The 19,618-nt window shown below is 49.2% G+C and overlaps 1 protein-coding gene across 5 annotated transcripts in view; it reads right to left on the bottom strand.

Moving 5' to 3' along the window:
- PFKP (phosphofructokinase, platelet) overlaps window positions 1-19,618 on the bottom strand; it is a 71,289-nt gene that overhangs the window by 42,067 nt on the left and 9,604 nt on the right. For all 5 annotated transcript variants that reach the window (XM_055296371.2, XM_055296370.2, XM_063611046.1 and 2 more), the window contains exon 2: window positions 14,199-14,272. In XM_055296371.2, the coding sequence (XP_055152346.2) occupies window positions 14,199-14,272 (74 nt within the window). The remainder of the gene's footprint in view (window positions 1-14,198; window positions 14,273-19,618) is intronic.

Below are 19,618 nucleotides of genomic sequence, written 5' to 3'. Positions count from 1 at the left end.
TACTATTGTCTCCCCTCGCTCTGAGACAGTTGCAGTGCAGATGAGCCCAGTGTAGCTGTGCCCCTGCAGGGCGAGGGTGAGCAAGTGTGAGGTCGGATGCACCTGGGAGGCACCGTTTATGTTCTGTCCTGCTGCAGGTGCTCTGTCCACACAAGGACTCACTAGTGACAGATGGCCACATGCAGAGCCATGAATGACTCCTGGAGGCCATATTCCTTAGAATATTATAAGTACAGTAGGTAGGTGGGTGGGTGGGTGGATACGTAAATAAAGAGATAACCTCACCTTGGGGTTGCATTTTTAGTGATCTCTACCACCCCGAACTCCCAGGTTTCTGCTAAGAATTATGCCTCATTCTGCACGCACAACAGAGCGCTCCATTCTTCAGATCTGGGAGCAACACTGAACAAACTGCCATCTGCAGTGATCCTGACTTTCCAGATGGACTTCCATGGAGCTCGGGGGGGCAAGGAAACAAGGAAGCAGGCATGGGCCTGGGCCGAAGAGTCGGAGCCTGCACCACCATGCTGAAACGGACCCTTCTTAGAGGCACGGCGTCCCATCCTCCAAGCCCACATCTCAGGAGAAAAGATGACCCATGCATGATGAGGCCTGAACTGCAGCAGAAACCGGGACCTCCCTGAGAGGACTGGGATGTAGAGCGGCCGTAAACCTGGGGCTCCGGCAAAACTGAAAACAGGCAGCTCCTAAATTCCCACACACAGAGCTGCTGCGGTCATTTCTGTGCATGCAGTTTTTTTGGTAAATAAAGAGACCGAGGGGAAGGCGCCAGTCCCAGCTGCCGCCCCGCTGAAGAGGATGCCACCAAGGCCGCTGCAGATCCTGAGGCCATCTCAGGCCCAGGAGTCAACCGTGCACCCCTAACGGCATCAGCTTTCAGAGTATTCCTGGAGCACGCGCTATCCTGGACGCTGCTTCCAAGTCAACCGCCACCCAGCATTTTACTAGTTAATATGTCATAGTGAGAACCATACAATTTCCTTCCCCTGCATGAGTTCACAGAATTTAAATACGGATGTAATCAAACATGTTAACGAATCCCCTTGCTTCTAGAGTAGTAAGAAAACTGCTCTGCAAACCACAACATTTTGAAAAGTAAAATGTTCTCTAAAAATAATTTCATTATTTTGTGTTGCATAGATTCATATGGCAAAGAAAGCAACTAAAAAATAAAAAGGGAGGCCTTTCTGAGTGCCACCTCCAAAGCTCCCTGTCTAGTGCATGCGTGAGCTAAGTTGCTAGGAAATGACTCATTCTTTAATTTGCAAAGTCACGATGCCCATGGAACATGGGAAAAGTAACTACCAACCGCAGTTCTAAGCCGTCTTTCACCAACAAGGAAGATATTACTAAATTAGGAAGACTCATTTTGCCCAAACGTACTACAACGTAGAAATTCAGATGAGTTTCCTCTTTTGAAGTCTTCTTAGAAGGCTGAATATTTATCTTACTACAGCCAAAGCCCAAACGTTTCCTAAAACACCCTTTTGGAATTTGCCTTCCAAGCCGGTTTTATGACTCACATAGGAAAAATAGAGCATAAAACCTTTAACCTTACTCAGTTTTTTGGCCAAAGTAACATTCTCTGTCTTGTTGACTCTGACTCACGAGATGAACCTTAGAGCTCCTTGTTGGCTGAATCGGATCCATTGTCGGACAGAATTTTTTACATTGAGTCATTCGATCACATCTAAGAACATGCCACAGGCTCTGAAGTCATTTTAACTTATTCGAAATTGTTTTGAGCTGTGTCAAAATAACCATGGCCTTCTAACCATGTAGGACATCCTTCTATATATAGAGGTGGTTTTGGCCAGAATTTTTAGGCATTCGCCGAATCCATCATAAATGGAGTAAGCTAGTTCACCTATGCACGGCTTTCTCGGGTATCTTATATGTAGTTTTTTTTTTTTTTAAGTTACAGACAAAGGGGAATCATATCGTTGTGTTGCAGCAGTAGGCTTTTTCTTTCAGAATGCTTGCTGGATGGGCCCATGTGTCTTCTCAACTGGATAATGCTTTTTTCCAATCTGATTTCCTGAATTCTTCACTCAACTAACTCCAAATGGTGAACATTCCAACTACCAGAATAAAACAAGCTCCTAGAGATAACAGACTTTAAAAGTGTCTTCCAGATAGTGTTATCACCAGCTTCCTGCAGACATAGTTACTGCATTCAGAGATTTAGGGGCTTTGCTGCTTCTGAATAAATACTATTTTTTTTTGTTTCCTACAGAATCAAGGTTTCCCTAGTTTAATCCTTTTCCCTCCCCCACAGAACCTAAAGCTACAACATTCCTTAATAAATTAAAGCATTTCACTTCTAGAATTCAGAGCAAGCATGCAGAGAGGTTAGCTCTGAACGGCTCTCTAGGCTTAGACTCAGGAAACGCAGCGTTCAAAACAAGGTGTGCAAGAAAGACAGGCGGCAGGAATTTCACTATGTCAAGGGTTTTCAAAGGCCAGCAATCATGGCTTTATCCCGTCTGTAGGAAATTCAGAGGCAGAGCCTGAGATTAAACAGCCCCATGCCAACACACACCCCAAGCACTGCTCACCTCCCCACCAACACTCTGAAGGAACGTTCTTGTCCAGAGACCCTACCAATCACCGCAGCAAAGCACCCTCACTGATTTCATTACTTGATAGAAAATTTCTATAGACCAGCCTCAGGATTTCTTCTTGGGAGACTCAGTCAACTGTAAAATTCTAAAATAGGTTAGAACATGACACACCATTGTGTGGTCCTGCACTTGCCTCTTTGGAAGACCAATAATCCAACAGCATGATGTATTTAGCCCTCTGGCATTACAGATTTCTTTAAGCCAAAGCTAACAGTGCACAATTCCAGGTAAGTTGTACAACCAACAGCCCCAGCAGGAGTGAGGCCGGTTGCCCTTCCTCCCCTGTGGAGAGAGGGTCCCAAGCACTGGCCGGGCAGTGACCTTACAGCAAAAACCCCCCTTGAGGCTCATTCAGCTGACCACAGTGGTTGGGAGGCAGTGGTGAAGGGAGACGGTGGTCTTCTGCAGTTTGAAATGTTGACTGGAACTAGACTGTCTGAAGCCACAGGCAATGGTGTAAATGGTGGTGGGATGAAGGCAGATCATACATGAAGAATTCAGCATGGGACCTGGCTGGCATATAAACATGTAATAAAAGATAATGCTTGTTCCTGTGGTTATCGTCACCCTGGATGCCTCGATCTTGTTGGACAATGTTCCAACGATAGGCAGGGAGTGCAGAGAAGAACCAGGCCACCTGAACTGGCCTTCTGGGAGTCAGCCAGCTCGGTGAGCACGCATGCGTGCTAGTGGACGGCATGGGCTCTGGTGAAGACCCTGAAGGGTCACGTCGGGAACAGCTACACGTAAGAAACTGCACAGTGCTGTGTTCAAGCATCACTCATTTTTAGACAGAAATGGAGTGGTTGAGTAGTTTTCACTTCAAAGAAGTTAACAGGCAGAAATGGTTATGTTTAAAACATCAAAGAGATGTGACTGAATGGGATGCGGACGACCTTGCTTGGTCTTTCACCACTGTTGGGGGAAGGTGGGGGTGAAGTCAGGGATGGGAGAGGTGAGACAGAGATTAAAAAAAAAAAAATCAGACACAGCCCCAGAAGTCAGGGCCAATGCTGTCACCTGCTCTTTGTCTTGTCAACTAGTTTCCACGGCCAGCCCCTTCCACACATCCCAGGAGCTGGAGCTCAGGCTTCCGTGGCCACCCCCCTACCCCCATCCACACATCCCAGGAGCTCAGGCTTCCGTGGTCACCCCCTACCCCCATACACACATCCCAGGAGCTCAGGCTTCCGTGGCCACCCCCATACACACATCCCAGGAGCTCAGGCTTCCGTGGCCACCCCCCTACCCCCATACACACATCCCAGGAGCTCAGGCTTCCGTGGTCACCCCCATACACACATCCCAGGAGCTCAGGCTTCCGTGGCCACCCCCATACACACATCCCAGGAGCTCAGGCTTCCGTGGTCACCCCCATCCACACATCCCAGGAGCTCAGGCATCCTCTGGATTAGGAGAGATCCCCCACACCCCCTTCCTCAGACAGGGGAGCACCAGCACTTCTGGGGAAAAGGTGTGTATTTTGGGTCACAAGTGTGAGATTTCTCACTTTAAAAATTGTAAAAGCAGGAGCTTCATTTTATCCCAAAAGAAATATTTCTTACGGCAAATGAAGGGTTTCTATCAGGAAGGGAAAGGTTTTTTTCCCATATTTTTTCAATTTCATTGACACATATAATTTTACATATTTGTGGGGTACATGTGAGTATTTGTTGCATGCACAGAACCTGTAATGACCAAATTAGGGTACCGGGGTGTCCGTCACCCTGGGTATTTTTTTTTTTTTTGAGATGGAGTCTCGCTCTGTTGCTTGATCTCAGTGGCATGATCTTGGCTCACTGCAAGCTCCACCTCCCGGGTTCATGCCATTCTCCTGCCTCAGCCTCCCGAGTAGCTGGGACTACAGGTGCCCACCAACACGCCTTGCTAACCTTTTTTTTTTTTTTTTTAAGTAGAGATGGGGTTTCACCGTGTTAGCCAGGATGGTCTTGATCTCCTGACCTCATGATCCACCCACCTTGGCCTCCCAAAATGCTGGGATTACAGGCACGAGCCACCACTCCCGGCCCTACCCTGGGTATTTTTAACTTCTACGCATTCAGAACATTTCCAGTCCTCTCCCCCAGCCACTCTGAAATACATTAATACAATATGCTGTTGCTAACACAGGCAGCCTACTCCGCTATCAACACTGGAACTACTCCTTCTATCTAAGCCTATGTTTGCACCCATCCCCCTCTCTGCATCCCCTCCTGTCCACACCCCCTTCCCAGCCTCTGCTATCTATCATCCTCCTCTCTACCTCCACGAGACCAACTAAGGAAGGGAAGCATGATGCCAATCAATTCATTGATAAGTTACTGGTTTGTTTATTGGTATAGTAAGTCAAGCTGTAATGCTCGGGGCTGAAACAAGGGAAGTTAAGATCACATGCTGATATTTCAAGCTCAGAAGAGTTAGCCAGTCTGGGTGCAGGAACAGGGCTGCTGACCGGGGGGTGTGGGGAGATGGAGACCCTTGGGCACCTGAGCTGAGCTTGGGGGCTGGGGAGTAGGTGGCACAAGCTCCATGGCAGCACATCTGGGAAGACCAGAAGCTGGATGCTGATGCTGTTCCAACACCCCTTATCCTTTCAACATAAAAAGGCATCACTTATCTGACAGCTTTTGAATGTGTTGTTTTTAATCATGGAAAAACCTAGCTGGTAAAATGATCAGAATTATTCCTAGCCTTTCTTCAGGGTGTGGACCATGACAAACACAGCTCTGATACTGTTTACAAACAGCTGTCCAGAGCAGAACCAAACTTTAAAGCAAACAAAAAGTTAAGATAAAAGACTTTTGGCCGGGCGCGGTGGCTCACGCTTGTAATCCCAGCACTTTGGGAGGCCGAGGCGGGCGGATCACGAGGTCAGGAGATCGAGACCACGGTGAAACCCCGTCTCTACTAAAAATACAAAAAAATTAGCCGAGCGTGTTGGCGGGCGCCTGTAGTCCCAGCTACTCGGAGAGGCTGAGGCAGGAGAATGGCGTGAACCCGGGAGGCGGAGCTTGCAGTGAGCCGAGATCGCGCCACTGCACTCCAGCCTGGGCGACAGAGCGAGACTCTGTCTCAAAAAAAAAAAAAAAAAAAAAGATAAAAGACTTTTTTCTTTTTCTTTTTTGACACAGTCTCGCTCTGTCACCCAGGCTGGAATGCAGTGACGCAACCTAGGCTCACTGCAACCTCCACCTCCTGAGTTCAGGCCTCAGCCTTCCAAGGATTACACCACACCCAGCTACCTGTTGTGTTTTTAGTAGAGACGGAGTTTCGTCATGTTGGCCAGGCTGGTCTTTAACTCCTGACCTCAAATGACCCGTCCGCCTCAGCCTCCCAAAGTACTGGGACTAGAAGTATGAGCCACGGTGCTCAGCAAGAATCTTAAGTGAGTCATATTTGAAGAGCTATAATAATATGAACAATTTTTTAAATCTGCAGAAGAATATTCAACAACAGGATATGAAATCCATGAATGAAACCAAATGCAAAGAGCCAAGTGTTTTCTGCAGCCACAGTGGCAGCCCTGGGTTAACCAACTGACTCGCCCCAGGCTTGGTTTTGACTCACCAGAGCCAGGGTAGTTTACCCTGGGCACAGCCTTTGGGTCAAAGCATCTGATATACTTGGTATCGTCATCTCCAAGAAGCTAAAGCCATTTGTAGGCTTCTAAGGAAAAACCTTAGCTTAAGAGAAAAAAGAAAGAACCAACAATTGGTTCACCAGGTAGAAAAGAATGGGTTAACTGGCAAACCCTCCCCGAGTCTCCCTGGAATGGAGCCCAAGGCTTGGCATGCCTCACACGTAGGCTTGGCCCAGGTTTATAGGAGCGCAAGCAGCGGCCAGACAGCAGAGCTCAGTCGACCAAGGCCAGGCTTTCGGCAGAAACGCCACTGTTCCCAGGTTAATACTTTCTTCACACATGCACTATTAAAGGAAAAAACAAACCCCTTTAATTAATAGTAACCTGTTTAACTGTTCTGGTCTGTTGGTAACCTAGAGAGCTCTAGGTCAGAAACTAGAGTATAGGTGAAAAAATCATGCTTAAAAAAATAAAACATAATATCCTCTCAATTTGAGCCCAAATAGGTCTAGAACAGTGGTCCCCCAAAAGAGTGATTTTCCCCCCATAGGACATTCGCTGATGTTGGAGATACTGTAAGGACATCTTTGACTGTCGTGACTATGGGGTAGGTGGACACAGGGGTGCTACTCAGCATCCCGTGGTTCAAAGGACCCCCCACCAAGAATTGCCCAGCCCCAGATGCCATAGCCCTGAGACTCAGAGAGAAGCCCAGCCTGTGGGTATGACGCAGAGAGCAGGCCGGGGAAGGGGCTGGGCCTCTTCAATGCAGAGCCATCTCTGACTAGATGTGTTCAGGTGCAGACCCCGTTTCCCCACCTGGCCACACACCCACGGAGTCAAAGGCATGCGCATCTCATCCCTGACAAGCAGTCAAACAGTGCCTCTGCCCCGTTAGTCTCAAGACTTTTCCAAGTCCTTTCTACCAGGGAGACAGGAGGGCAAACACCATTTCTACTGCACAGATGAGCACACAAACGAAAGGTTGAGTTATGCATCCACAGTCACTGGAGTACGTCCTGCAGGCCCATGATCGCTCACCCAAAACCCAGGACTGAGAGGCACGCCAGGACTCAGAAGGCTTAGGATTTTAAAAAGCAGGCTTTTTTATGGCTGAAAAATATTGCATTGCGTATATATGCCACATTTTATCCACACACCCACTGATGGTCACTTAGACTGATTCCACATCTTGATACACAATGGAATATTATTCAGCCAATAAAAGAGAATGAAATCCTGTCATTCTGAGCAACATGGATGGAACAGGCAGAAATTAGGTGAAATAAGCCAGGCACAGAAAGACAAATACTGCACACTCTTACTCATACGTTTGAGCTTAAATAAAAAATTGATCTCATGAAGACAGAGTTAGAATTGATCTCACAGAGACAGAGAACAGAATGATGGTTACCAGAGGCTGGGAAAAGTAGTGGGAAGCGGGGGTGTAAAGAAGGATGGTTAATGGGTAAAAAACAGTTTGAGATAGAAGGAAGAAAATCCAGGGGTGAGTGACACTATGAAGTGACCACAGTTAATAATGTATAGTAACGTTACACATAATGTATAAAACGGTATGCGATATGTATAATACATATATAATTCATATTATACATAATGTATAATAATATATACATAATAATGTATAATGTTTCAAAATAACTAAAAGAGTAAAATTGGAATGTTCCTAACAAGAAATGATTGTTCTTGAGGTGATGGATATGCTACTTACCCTGATTTTATCATGATGCATCACATGCTTGTATGAGACTATGACATGTATGGAACTCCCCCACCAGCCAGCAGCCCCAGTGCTGGGTATATACTCCAGAAAGGGAATCGGCAGGAACCGGCAGGAAGAGACCTCTGCACTCCTACATTCACTCCCGATCACAACAGCCGAGTGTGGAATCAGCCTCAGCGCCCGTCAGCGGATAAATGGACAAAGAAAACGTGGTGCACGCCCACAACACAACACCGTTCACCCATAAAGGAGAAAACCCCGTCATTTGTGGCAACGGGGATGAAAGTGCTTTACCGTAAGTGAAATAAGCCAGGCATATGGGCGTGGTGGTTCATGCTCGTAATCCCGGCACTTTGGGAGGCCCAGGCAGGCAGGATCACCTGAGGTCAGGAGTTTAAGACCAGCCTGGGCAACATGGTGAAACCCCGTCTCTACTAAAAATAAAAAAAATTAGCCAGGCATGGGGGTGGGTGCCTGTAATCCCAGCTACTCAGGAGGCTGAGGCAGGAGAATCGCTTGAACCCAGGTGGCAGAGGTTGCAGTGAGCTGAGACTGTGCCACTGCACTACAGCCCGGACAACAGAGCAAAACTCTGTATCAAAAAAGAAATATGAAATGAGCCAGGCATAAAAAGAGAAACATTTCCTGTTCTCACTCATATGTGGGAGCTAATGGAGTTGATCTCATAGACGAGAACTGCAATTATCAGAGGTATGGAAGGGGAGGGGTGGGGAAAAGAAAGGATAAAAGGGAAGAAAAGGCTATAAATATATTTATTATTACTGAACTGTATGCCCACAAATAGTAAAGATGGTAAATGATATATGCATATTTTACTTCAATAAGAAATAAATTAAAAAATCACATGTATCCCATAAATAGGTACAACTATTATGTATCAATAATAATTAAAAATAAAAAATGTTTTAAAAAGCAGTTTGTGTTACTGCACTTGTGCCCTGGGCCCTTGGGAGTGTGTGGCATCAAACCCACCCCTGCAGAGAGAGGTGGGAGCCGTCACCCCCAGGCAAAGTGCTCCAGGTCAGCCGGGGCTTTGCTGCCCAGTTAGGAAAACACTCACAGATTTTAGTGTGTTTTCTATCTTAGAATTAAAGACTTGAAACCAACCCAAATGTCCATCAATGATACACTGGATTAAGAAAATGTGGCACATATACACCATGGAATACTATGCAGCTATAAAAAATGATGAGTTCATGTCCTTTGTAGGGACATGGATGAAGCTGGTAACCATCATTCTCAGCAAACTATCGCAAGGACAAAAAACCAAACACCGCATATTCTCACTCATAGGTGGGAATTGAACAAAGAGAACACATGGACACAGGAAGGGGAACATCACACACCGGGGTCTGTTGTGGGGTAGGGGGAAGGGGGAGGGACAGCATTAGGAGATATACCTAATGTAAATGACGAGTTAATGGGTGTAGCACACCAACATGGCACATGTATACATGTGTAACAAACCTGCATGTTGTGCACATGTACCCTAGAACATAAAGTATAATGTAAAAAAAAAAAAAAAAAAAGAATTAAAGATACAGGATTTTTACATCCATAACAGCAAAATGATGATACCCTAAATGGATTCAACATTTATTGCCACAACTGGATATAGAACCCACCACTCACACAAAGTCCTGGCGGTCTGAGGGTCCATGAGAATTTATGTTCCCAAGATGCCCAGAGGTAGGCTGATGCCCGGGCTACCCCAGAGGTAGGTGAAGAACTGGACCCGTTCACTAGGATTCCCCACCTTCTGGGGCGGGTGGGGAGGGTGTCAGAGAGGCAATTTGGGCTCAGATGAGCGATCCCCAGGCTGCTCTTATCTCCCTCAGTAAGATAACCCCAAAAGCCTGATCATTCTTTGTGCCAAAATTCATAAGTAGTCCATTCAGCTCTGCTCCTAGACAGCTTCAAAGGTGCCACTTACTATAAAGGTTATCATAAAAATTAGAATTGCCCCAAAACACCATTTGCACACAAGGATTCGTTCTGACCACCTCTCAGCGGAGGAATTGCAGAAATTCCTTGAATTTCCCCAAAGGAAATGAGATCTCAGAGTCAGAAACCCTCCTTCCCCACCCAGGGCAGAGGCAGGAAGAGGTGCTGTCCCCGCCAGGCGAGGTTGTCCAGACCTCGTCCAGAGAGCACCTGCAGCCATGGAGTCACATGGATGGGCCTCAGAGCCCCAGCCCTCCCAGCTGAGACAGACAGAACATATGGGGTTTACCTCCCAAGAAAGCCCAGGGCCTCCGAGCCGGGTGAGGTGGCTCACACCTGTAATCCCAGCACTTTGGGAGGCCAAGGCGAGCGGATCACTTGAGGTCAGCAGTTCAAGACCAGCCTGGCCAACATGGTGAAACCCTGTCTCTACCAAAAATACAAAAATTAGCCAGGCCCGTAATCCCAGCTACTCAGGAGGCTGAGGCAGGAGAATCGCTTGAACCTGGGAGGTGGAGGTTGCAGTGAGCCGAGATCACACCACGGCACTCCAGCCTGGGTGACACAGGGCAAGACTCTGTCTGAAAAACAAACAAACAGCAGAGAAAGCCCAGGGCCTCTGGGGTAGGCCTCCCAGTGTGTTCCATACCAACTCCTTAATTCTGGTACATACCATGCAGACAGGCACAGGTCTGAGGACATCTGAATCCCACCAGGAAAGAATTACAGCACACGGTGACCAATAAGAATCAGACACCTGACAACTGCCACAAAAACACAACCCTTACATCAAGAGAGATTAAAGTGGGCCAGGGACTGCATCCAAGACTAGGCGCTCACACTCCCCTCGGCCGCACTCCCCCCACCCCTCCCCAACTAACAACATTCAAACCAAACACAACGTGTCCTTGGCCTAGTGCAGGGTCCCTCGGCCTCGTTTCTGCCAGCGTTTGGGTCTGGACCATTCTTTGTGGGGTGTGGTCCTGTCCATCGTAGGATGTGCGGTGGCATCACTGGCCTCTCCCCAGTACATTCCAGGGTCAATCCTTTCAATAATGGGACAATCAAAAAATGCCTCCAAACACTGGTAAATGTGGAGGACTGTGCTGGAGAGGGGGGTGGAGGACTCTCCTGGGGAGGGGGTGGAGGACTCTCCTGGGGAGGGGGGTGGAGGGCTCTCCTGGGGAGGGGGGTGGAGGACTCTCCTGGGGAGGGGGTGGAGGACTGTGCTAGGGAGGGGGTGGAGGACTCTCCTGGGGAGGGGGTGGACTGTGCTGGGGAGGGGGTGGAAGACTCTCCTGGGGAGGGGGTGGAGGACTCTCCTGGGGAGGGGGGTGGAGGACTCTCCTGGGGAGAGGGTGGAGGACTGTGCTGGGGAGGGGGTGGAGGACTCTCCTGGGGAGAGGGTGGAGGACTGCGCTGGGGAGGGGGTGGAGGACTCTCCTGGGGAGAGGGTGGAGGACTGTGCTGGGGAGGGGGTGGAGGACTCTCTTGGGGAGGGGGTGGAGGACTCTCTTGGGGAGGGGGGTGGAGGACTCTCCTGGGGAGGGGGGTGGAGGACTCTCCTGGGGAGAGGGTGGAGGACTCTCCTGGGGAGGGGGGTGGAGGACTCTCCTGGGGAGGGGGGTGGAGGACTCTCCTGGGGAGGGGGTGGAGGACTGCGCTGGGGAGGGGGTGGAGGACTCTCCTGGGGAGAGGGTGGAGGACTGTGCTGGGGAGGGGGTGGAGGACTCTCCTGGGGAGAGGGTGGAGGACTGTGCTGGGGAGGGGGTGGAGGACTCTCCTGGGGAGAGGGTGGAGGACTGTGCTGGGGAGGGGGTGGAGGACTCTCCTGGGGAGAGGGTGGAGGACTCTCTTGGGGAGGGGGTGGAGGACTCTCTTGGGGAGGGGGTGGAGGACTGTGCTGGGGAGGGGGTGGAGGACTCTCTTGGGGAGGGGGTGGAGGACTCTCCTGGGGAGGGGGGTGGAGGACTCTCCTGGGGAGGGGGGTGGAGGACTGTCCTGGAGACCGAGTCTACTGTGCTCATTCCACATCCCTGAGCAAGGGGCAGCTGCTGCTGGGGCCAGGGCCCAGGCAGAGAAATTCAGAAGGGCAATCTGACCTTAAAAAGACCCAAATATAAAATGATAACAACAACAGCCTGGGAATGCTCCGGCTAGACCCACCGTTAAAATTGCCCAAATCGCATAAATACAAACAATAACCACATAACCAGTTTAATTTAATAAAAGCAAACAAAAAACAGAAAACAACAACAACAACAAAACCTCTTTCCAGCAAAAGATAAACAAATGGATACACAGACAAATGAGCAAAGAATAATAGCAACAACCATTTCACCAAAGGGAAACAGGGCTTAGAAAGCAGACAGGGGAATCCTGCCAGTGCTCAGAAGGCCGCCACACACAGAGGCACACGGCATCCATCGTCATGGGAGCTAGTGCACCGCCTTCCCTGCGCAGGGCTGGGACGAGGCTGGACAGGTTTCAGGAATCACTTAGGCAAGAAGCATCCCAAGCCATCATGATGACTGTCCTTTTTAGCTCAGTCAGGACCAAGGTATTAAATAGTACATCAAATCGCTTTGAATATTAATATAGATCTTGCAGTGTTACAATAGCTTAGAAAACGGGGAGAAAGCTACGTAGTGCAATACCACGGGAATGGTGGAATACAGGGTCCATCATAAATGGTGAGGCATCAATTTAATGAGACAGTATGTTGACATTTAAAGCAACAGTTGGCCGGGCGCGGCGGCTCACGCCTGTAATCCCAGCACTTTGGGAGGCCAAGGCGGGCAGATTACCTGAGGTCAGGAGTTCGAGACCAGCCTGGCCAACATGGTGAAACCCCATCTCTACTAAAAAACACAAAAATTAGCTGGGCATGGTGGCAGGCACCTTAATCCCAGCTACTTGGGAGGCAGAGGCAGGAGAATCGTTTGAACCCGGGAGGCGGAGGTTGCAGTGAGCTAAGATCAAGCCATTGCACTCAAGCCTGGGGGACAAAAGTCAGATTTCTCTCAAAAAATAAAATAAAATAAGTTAAAGTAACAGTCGTGGAACCTACGTAGCGAAAATCATGGCATAATCGTAAACAAAAACACGGTATACAGAATGTGTTTGCCATGTTTTTCCTAACGTGTGTGTTTCCTTCCAGTGTTTTGCATATGTCATACTGAGGGAAAGCAGACTAAAACACTAATAGCCATTTTGGAGGCATTAAGTGATTTACAAAAATACCTTCTCATTTTTAAAGCTATGTTTTATAAACTTAAACATTAAATATTTTTCCTAATAATTTCTGAAATCAAGACTGTGATCCAAAGTCTGTTGGTGCCTTCCTTTCAAATACTTTTTAGTCTTAAGTTGCCAGGACTTCAAAAGCGGCAGACAGGGAGTCACTCCTGCTATTTAACACATCAGCAGACACTAGGCATCGTTTCCACTTTACATGAATGATGAAAAGCTCCAAGTGGCTGTTTTTCCTCATTTCCCTAAATGTGTATTCAAATTCAGCCTACACTGGAAATTAATAAATCACTTCTACAGCAGTAAGAGCCTCAGACAAATACAACCAATCAACCAATACAACCAATTAGAGATCATTGGTTGATTTCTAATCCTGTAAATCAACACCAGGAAGTTGATATCAAAATGGCCTTTTGTGGCCGGGCACAGTGGCTCATGCCTGTAATACCAAAACTTTGGGAGGCCCAGGCGGGTGGATAGCTTGAGGACAGGACTCTGAGACCAGCCTAGCCAACATGGTGAGACCCCTTCTCTACTAAAAATACAAAAAAGTAGCTGGGTATGGTGGCGGGCACCTGTAATTCCGTCTACTCATGAGGCTGAGGCAGAAAATTGCTTAAACCCGGGAGGTTGCAGTGAGCCAAGATCGTGCCTCTGCACTCCAGCCTGGACAACAGAACAAGACTCTGTCTAAAAAAAAAAAAAAAAAAAAAGAAAAGAAAAAAGAAAATGGCTTTTTGGGCTCCCTCTCATCTCCTTTCTCCCCTTGTCTAACAAAAAACTTGCAGACCAGGCATCTGTCCCTGGAGACCAGCAGGCACAGCCTATGTAAACAGCCCCTCCCAGGGGCTTCTGTGGGCTGAGGAAGGGCCTGGCTGGCAGGATCTGGCTCCCCTGCCCGCCTCTTGGGCTGTGCTCAGCAGGGGGAGGAAGGGGTGAGTGAGCGCCGGTGACTGCAGGGCTCTGGGCAGGTGGAAGGAAGAGCGACAGGGGACGAGGTGCAGACACTGACCTCATAGATGAAGTACACCTTGGCCCCCACGTAGATACCCATGCGCACCACGGCACGGACGGCAGCGTTCATACCTGCAGTGGAAACAGGAGCAAGAGTTACTGAAGAGCCCGGGGTAATTCTGGCTCTGCCACTAATTACCCATGACCGTGGGTCCATTTCATAACCTCTCAATGCCTCATCTCCTAATATGAGAAATGGGTACACACACTCCTCTGGGATTAGGGTAAGGACTAAAAGAAACAGCCAAAGTAATGCAAGGTGCCCCCACGCCCAGGCTGAATCAAAGAGCCCAGGGTACTTTCAGTTCAAAACATCACTGCCTGGACTTGGTACGAATTTGTAGGCCACTCGGTCCAACTGCAAAACGAAGTGCAGAATAGGTATTTATTTGCAGCTAGCCAACTTCTGTGTGTGTGTGATTTGAGAAGGAGATGAAAAATGGATTATTGCATCACCAACTACCACTGTAAAAAAAAAAAAAAAATAGGCAATGGGTTTCAACAGAAAACAAGTCATGCAATTTTATTATCAGTAAAGTTAAAAGAAACCGGCATGTTACAAATAACCATACCTCATGAAGATAAAGGGAGGCCCCCCTTGAGAAGAACAGTGTTATACAATGTAGCATCATATAAGTCTGTTTACAATGTATCATCATGTAGTTCTGCTTACAATGTATCATAAGTCTGTTAGCCTCCATGGAGCTCTCCATTGCGGCTGGATTTGGGGGAGCTGAAGCCACTAGTGTCTCGGAAGAACCTCTGGGCCTGGAGGGTCTGTCTTGCTGTCGTGGCTAACGAGCTCAGGCTCGTCGGGAGAGGGGTGAAAAGGCACTAGGGCCGCACCCACAGCCATGCAGCGCTGCTGCTTAAGGATGAGGAGCACCTGAGCCTTCGGTGCCTTTGCTCCCACACACACCTGAGAGCACCAAGCTTCTTCCTCCACAAAGTTAAATTTCAGAAACAGCTGTCAGAGCTAAAGATGCTGCAGTTCATGGGCCATGAAGCCAGTGATGTTTCCAGACAATAAACCACAAATGAAAGGACTGTGGTCCTGCAGGGGCATCTGTGACAGAGGCAGGCTATGTGCACTCGGACGGTGACTGGCTCAGAAGATGCTTAGAAAAATCTTCAATTACACTGGGCCAGGTCAGCGATGCTGGAGTCACCACTGCCTCTGAAAGTTGACAATTCTGAATGAGAATAGCTATTTGGCTGAAAAACCTTGGGGATACATATTTTAGAGGTAAATGCATGTTTACTATGTATCTAACATGTATGTATATGTATGCATATATATTTTACATATTCTTATTTACTTTATATTCAAACCTAGCTTATAACACAAAGAATTTGAATGACCTGCTGATTAACTAGTGGCCATCTCTCAAGAACATCAAACTCAGCATTTCAAAATGCAGGTCATCTCACCCTGATCATCTCCTCCTCCCACGTAACCTCTCTCTTGCTGAACAGCACAACTTTCTTCTCTGTCGCTGGCGCTGAATGCTGCTAACACCCCCGCTGGCTCCTGCCCATACAACTGACACCTGCTCCCAACACTGCCCCCAAATCCCTGACTCCCTCTGACGTGCGCCACACTGTGGCCAGAAGGATTACAACAGCTTTTTCTCTTTCGTTTGCTTTTACGCAAATAATTTATGAATATATTCTTGTTTGGAAAAAACACAAATGAAGGCCGGGCGCGGTGGCTCACGCTTGTAATTCCAGCACTTTGGGAGGCCGAGGCGGGAGGATCACGAGGTCAGGAGATCGAGACCACGGTGAAACCCCGTCTCTACTAAAAATACAAAAAAATTAGCCGGGCGTGGTGGCGGGCGCCTGTAGTCCCAGCTACTCGGAGAGGCTGAGGCAGGAGAATGGCGTGAACCCGGGAGGCGGAGCTTGCAGTGAGCGGAGATCGCGCCACTGCACTCCAGCCTGGGCGACAGAGCGAGACTCCGTCCCAAAAAAAAAAAAAAAAGAAACACGAAGTAACGGCCACATGAGCCCCACCCCCTTGGAGAGCTGGGTATGGGGCCAGTGCCTTGCTGCTGGGCTGTGCGAGTTTCACACTTGTTATTTTTTTGAGACGGAGTCTTGCTCTGTCGCCCAGGCTGGAGTGCAGTGGTGCGATCTCGGCTCACCGCAAGCTTCACCTCCCAGGTTCACGCCATTCTCCTGCCTCAGCCTCCAGAGCAGCTGGGACTACAGGCGCCCGCCACCACGCCCGGCTAATTTTTTGTATTTTTAGTAGAGACGAGGTTTCACCGTGTTAGCCAGGATGGCCTCGATCTCCTGACCTTATGATCCACCCGCCTCGGCCTCCCAAAGTGCTGGGATTACAGGCGTGAGCCACCGCGCCCAGCAATGTTCTCTTCTAAAGCACGAATATGACCGCATTCCTCCAGGTTCCCAGGACTACGGGAAGAAAACCCAAGTTCCCCTGAGCTCCCGGCCATGCCCCAGGGACCTCCCACCTGTCTGGCAGCACTCGAGGCCCCTGCTCCTGAACCTCGGTGGCAGTCCCACCAGCGCTCTTGCTGGGACGCTCTTCCTCCTCCGCTCTGGCACCTCCCAGGAAGAGGGCCTGGCTTGCCTCCCACCTGATTCCATTTATTCCTGGCAGGACAGAGCCTCCCGCCCCCTTGGCCTCGCACCTGTGGGAGATCCTTGCCCATCTCTCCCATGGCCGGGCTCGGCAGTGCCTGGACTCTTCAACTCGAAGGGTCGACGCACGGCTCTGGTTCCAGGACCTTACGCTACGGTCACTCTAATGGACGAATTAACCATCAAACACAGCCCGTGCCAACACTGGGAAGCAGGTGATGCACCAGCACAACTAAGACCCAGTGGCGGCCCCTCATCCCTGCTCCTGTTGCCCCGCTGCTCTCGGAAGACCTCGTTCCCACCGGTCTCTCATAAACGAATGATGAAGAACTCGGGGATTTTAGAAAATGTTAAGTGGAAAGATAGAGCAGAAGGAATAAAATTCTTAAAAGCTGGACATGAGGCTGGGCTCAGTGGCTCACGCCTGTAATCCCAGCACTTTGGGAGGCCGAGGTGGGCAGATCACAAGGTCAGGAGATCGAGACCATCCTGGCTAACATGGTGAAACCCCCGTCTCTACTAAAAATACAAAAAAATGGGCCGGGCGCGGTGGCTCACGCCTGTAATCCCAGCATTTTGGGAGGCAGAGGCGGGTGGATCACGAGGTCAGGAGATCGAGACCACAGTGAAACCCCGTCTCTACTAAAAATACAAAAAATTAGCTGGGCGCGGTGGTGGGCGCCTGTAGTCCCAGCTACTCAGGAGGCTGAGGCAGGAGAATGGTGTGAACCCAGGAGGCGGAGCTTGCAGTGAGCCGAAATGGCGCCACTGCACTCCAGCCTGGGTGACAGAGCGAGACTCTGTCTCAAAAAAAAAAAAAAAAAAAATTAGCCAGGCATGGTGGCGGGCACCTGTAGTCCCAGCTACTTGGGAGGCTGAGGCAGGAGAATGGCGTGAACCTGGGAAGTGGAGCTTGCAGTGAGCTGAGATCATGCCACTGCACTTCAGCCTGGGTGACAGAGCGAGACTGTCTCAAAAAAAAAAAAAGCTGGACATGATACACAAGGTGGCCCCAGGAGACTCCTGTGCAGAGTAAAAATGCAGCCCAGCACTAAACTCAGTCGCTAAGTCCCTGCCGGATTCTCCCCGTCCCCACCCCTGGGTTCACCTGCACCCGCCTGGAAAGTGACACCACCCCACAGCAGGAGAAAAAACACAAATGAAGTAAGGGCCACATGAGCCCCACCCCCTTGGAGAGCTGGGTATGGATTTCCAGGAGCACCACACTTTTAAAGAGAGACAATTCTAGGTCCTGAAAGGACTTCTATTCACTTATGCATTGGTGGGATGGAGCCCTACATTGCAAAGGGCTTTTATTCACATGTCCTCCTGGAGCTCAGGGGCTGGCTGGCAGCACTTGGTGGGGCCCAGTAGGGTGTCCCTTGCTGACTGCACACACACAACCAGAGCCCTGGCCTGGATGATTCTCACAGGAAGCCTGCAGAGCTCCTGACACCTCTCTGGAGGGATGAGAAAGCTGAGGCTCTGAGGGGGATAAACTGATTACTGGAAGGTAACAACATTAGTAAGCAGTGAAGCTGCAGTGTAAACCCTAGTTTTATTTCATTTAAGCTTTCAAGCCTTCCTAATTTCCTCTATTACAATGCCTGTGCCTTAGAGTCACCAACGGGAACTTGAAGGACAATAATGCCTGCTGAGGCCAGATGCTCATTTAATTGCCTGGGAGTGGAGCCTGCTTGGTTCTAAGCCCTCCCTCTGAACTTCTGAACGGCGAGGACTGCAAATCAGTTCCCTCCTGCTGGGCCCAGCAAGGTGAAACCCGAGGAAGCCCCAGGAACATTCAGTGAGGGGTTTGGAGGGAGGAGAACACTGGTGAATGAAAAGCAAGGGGGAAATACAGCAGCATTTACTGGCGGGCTCTGTCACCCACAGGACAGGGACGAAGACATGCACACCTGCAATGCGGGCAGACGTGCACATCTGCAATGAGGGCTTTCACAGCCTCGCAACGTGGGCTTTCAGCCTCACAGGTAAACATCACCTGTTTCACCATTTCCTTAGGGCTGTCCGTGGGCCCTGGCACACAGCCATTAAGGGACAAAGGGCAGTTTCAGAGTCTTTCACTTCACCCTCAAGCCACAGATTGTCTGAATAGCTCAGGCATCCTGGGGCTAATCCATCTCGTTTTGGTTTGGTTTTGGGAGCCCAACCCAAGGATTTCCAGGAGAAAATAACATCTTCCTACCGAAGAAGAACATTTGGAAAAACACCTCTTCATAATTTGCAAAAACCCCAGTTTTCAGGGAAGTGATAATCTTGTCACGAGAACCAAAAGTAAAGTCGGAGATGAGGGAGTGGTTTCATGGGAAATATGAGGTCATTCCTCTGACCAACTATTCAATCACCTTCTTCATATGATATACATTTTAACAGCTTCTTACTAAACCACGGTGCAGGTAAGAGAGTCACAAGATGGCTTCTTCCTTGAGTCAGAGTCATCCCTGGCCCACACCAGGGCCTAGCAAGCACGACTTAGGTCACCCTTATTTCCTGGCTACTTGGAGGAGCTGGATTTCCCAGTTTACAAATCTCAGCTTCCTGGGATTCTGCTCTGATAAAATCTAAATTGCATTTTTTTTTAAAAAGTAAGGAATAGGCCGGGCGCGACGGCTCACGCCTGTAATCCCAGCACTTTGGGAGGCCGAGGCGGGCAGATCATCGCGACGGCTCACGCCTGTAATCCCAGCACTTTGGAGGCCGAGGCGGGCAGATCATGAGGTCAGGAGATCGAGACCATCCCGGCTAACACTGTGAAACCCCATCTCTACTAAAAATATAAAAAAAAAA

Source organism: Symphalangus syndactylus, chromosome 10 (assembly GCF_028878055.3).
Source record: "Symphalangus syndactylus isolate Jambi chromosome 10, NHGRI_mSymSyn1-v2.1_pri, whole genome shotgun sequence".
NCBI classification, from domain to species: Eukaryota; Metazoa; Chordata; class Mammalia; order Primates; family Hylobatidae; genus Symphalangus; species Symphalangus syndactylus.
Note: the sequence above shows the minus strand (reverse complement) of the source record. Positions and strands in the feature narration are given on the sequence as shown.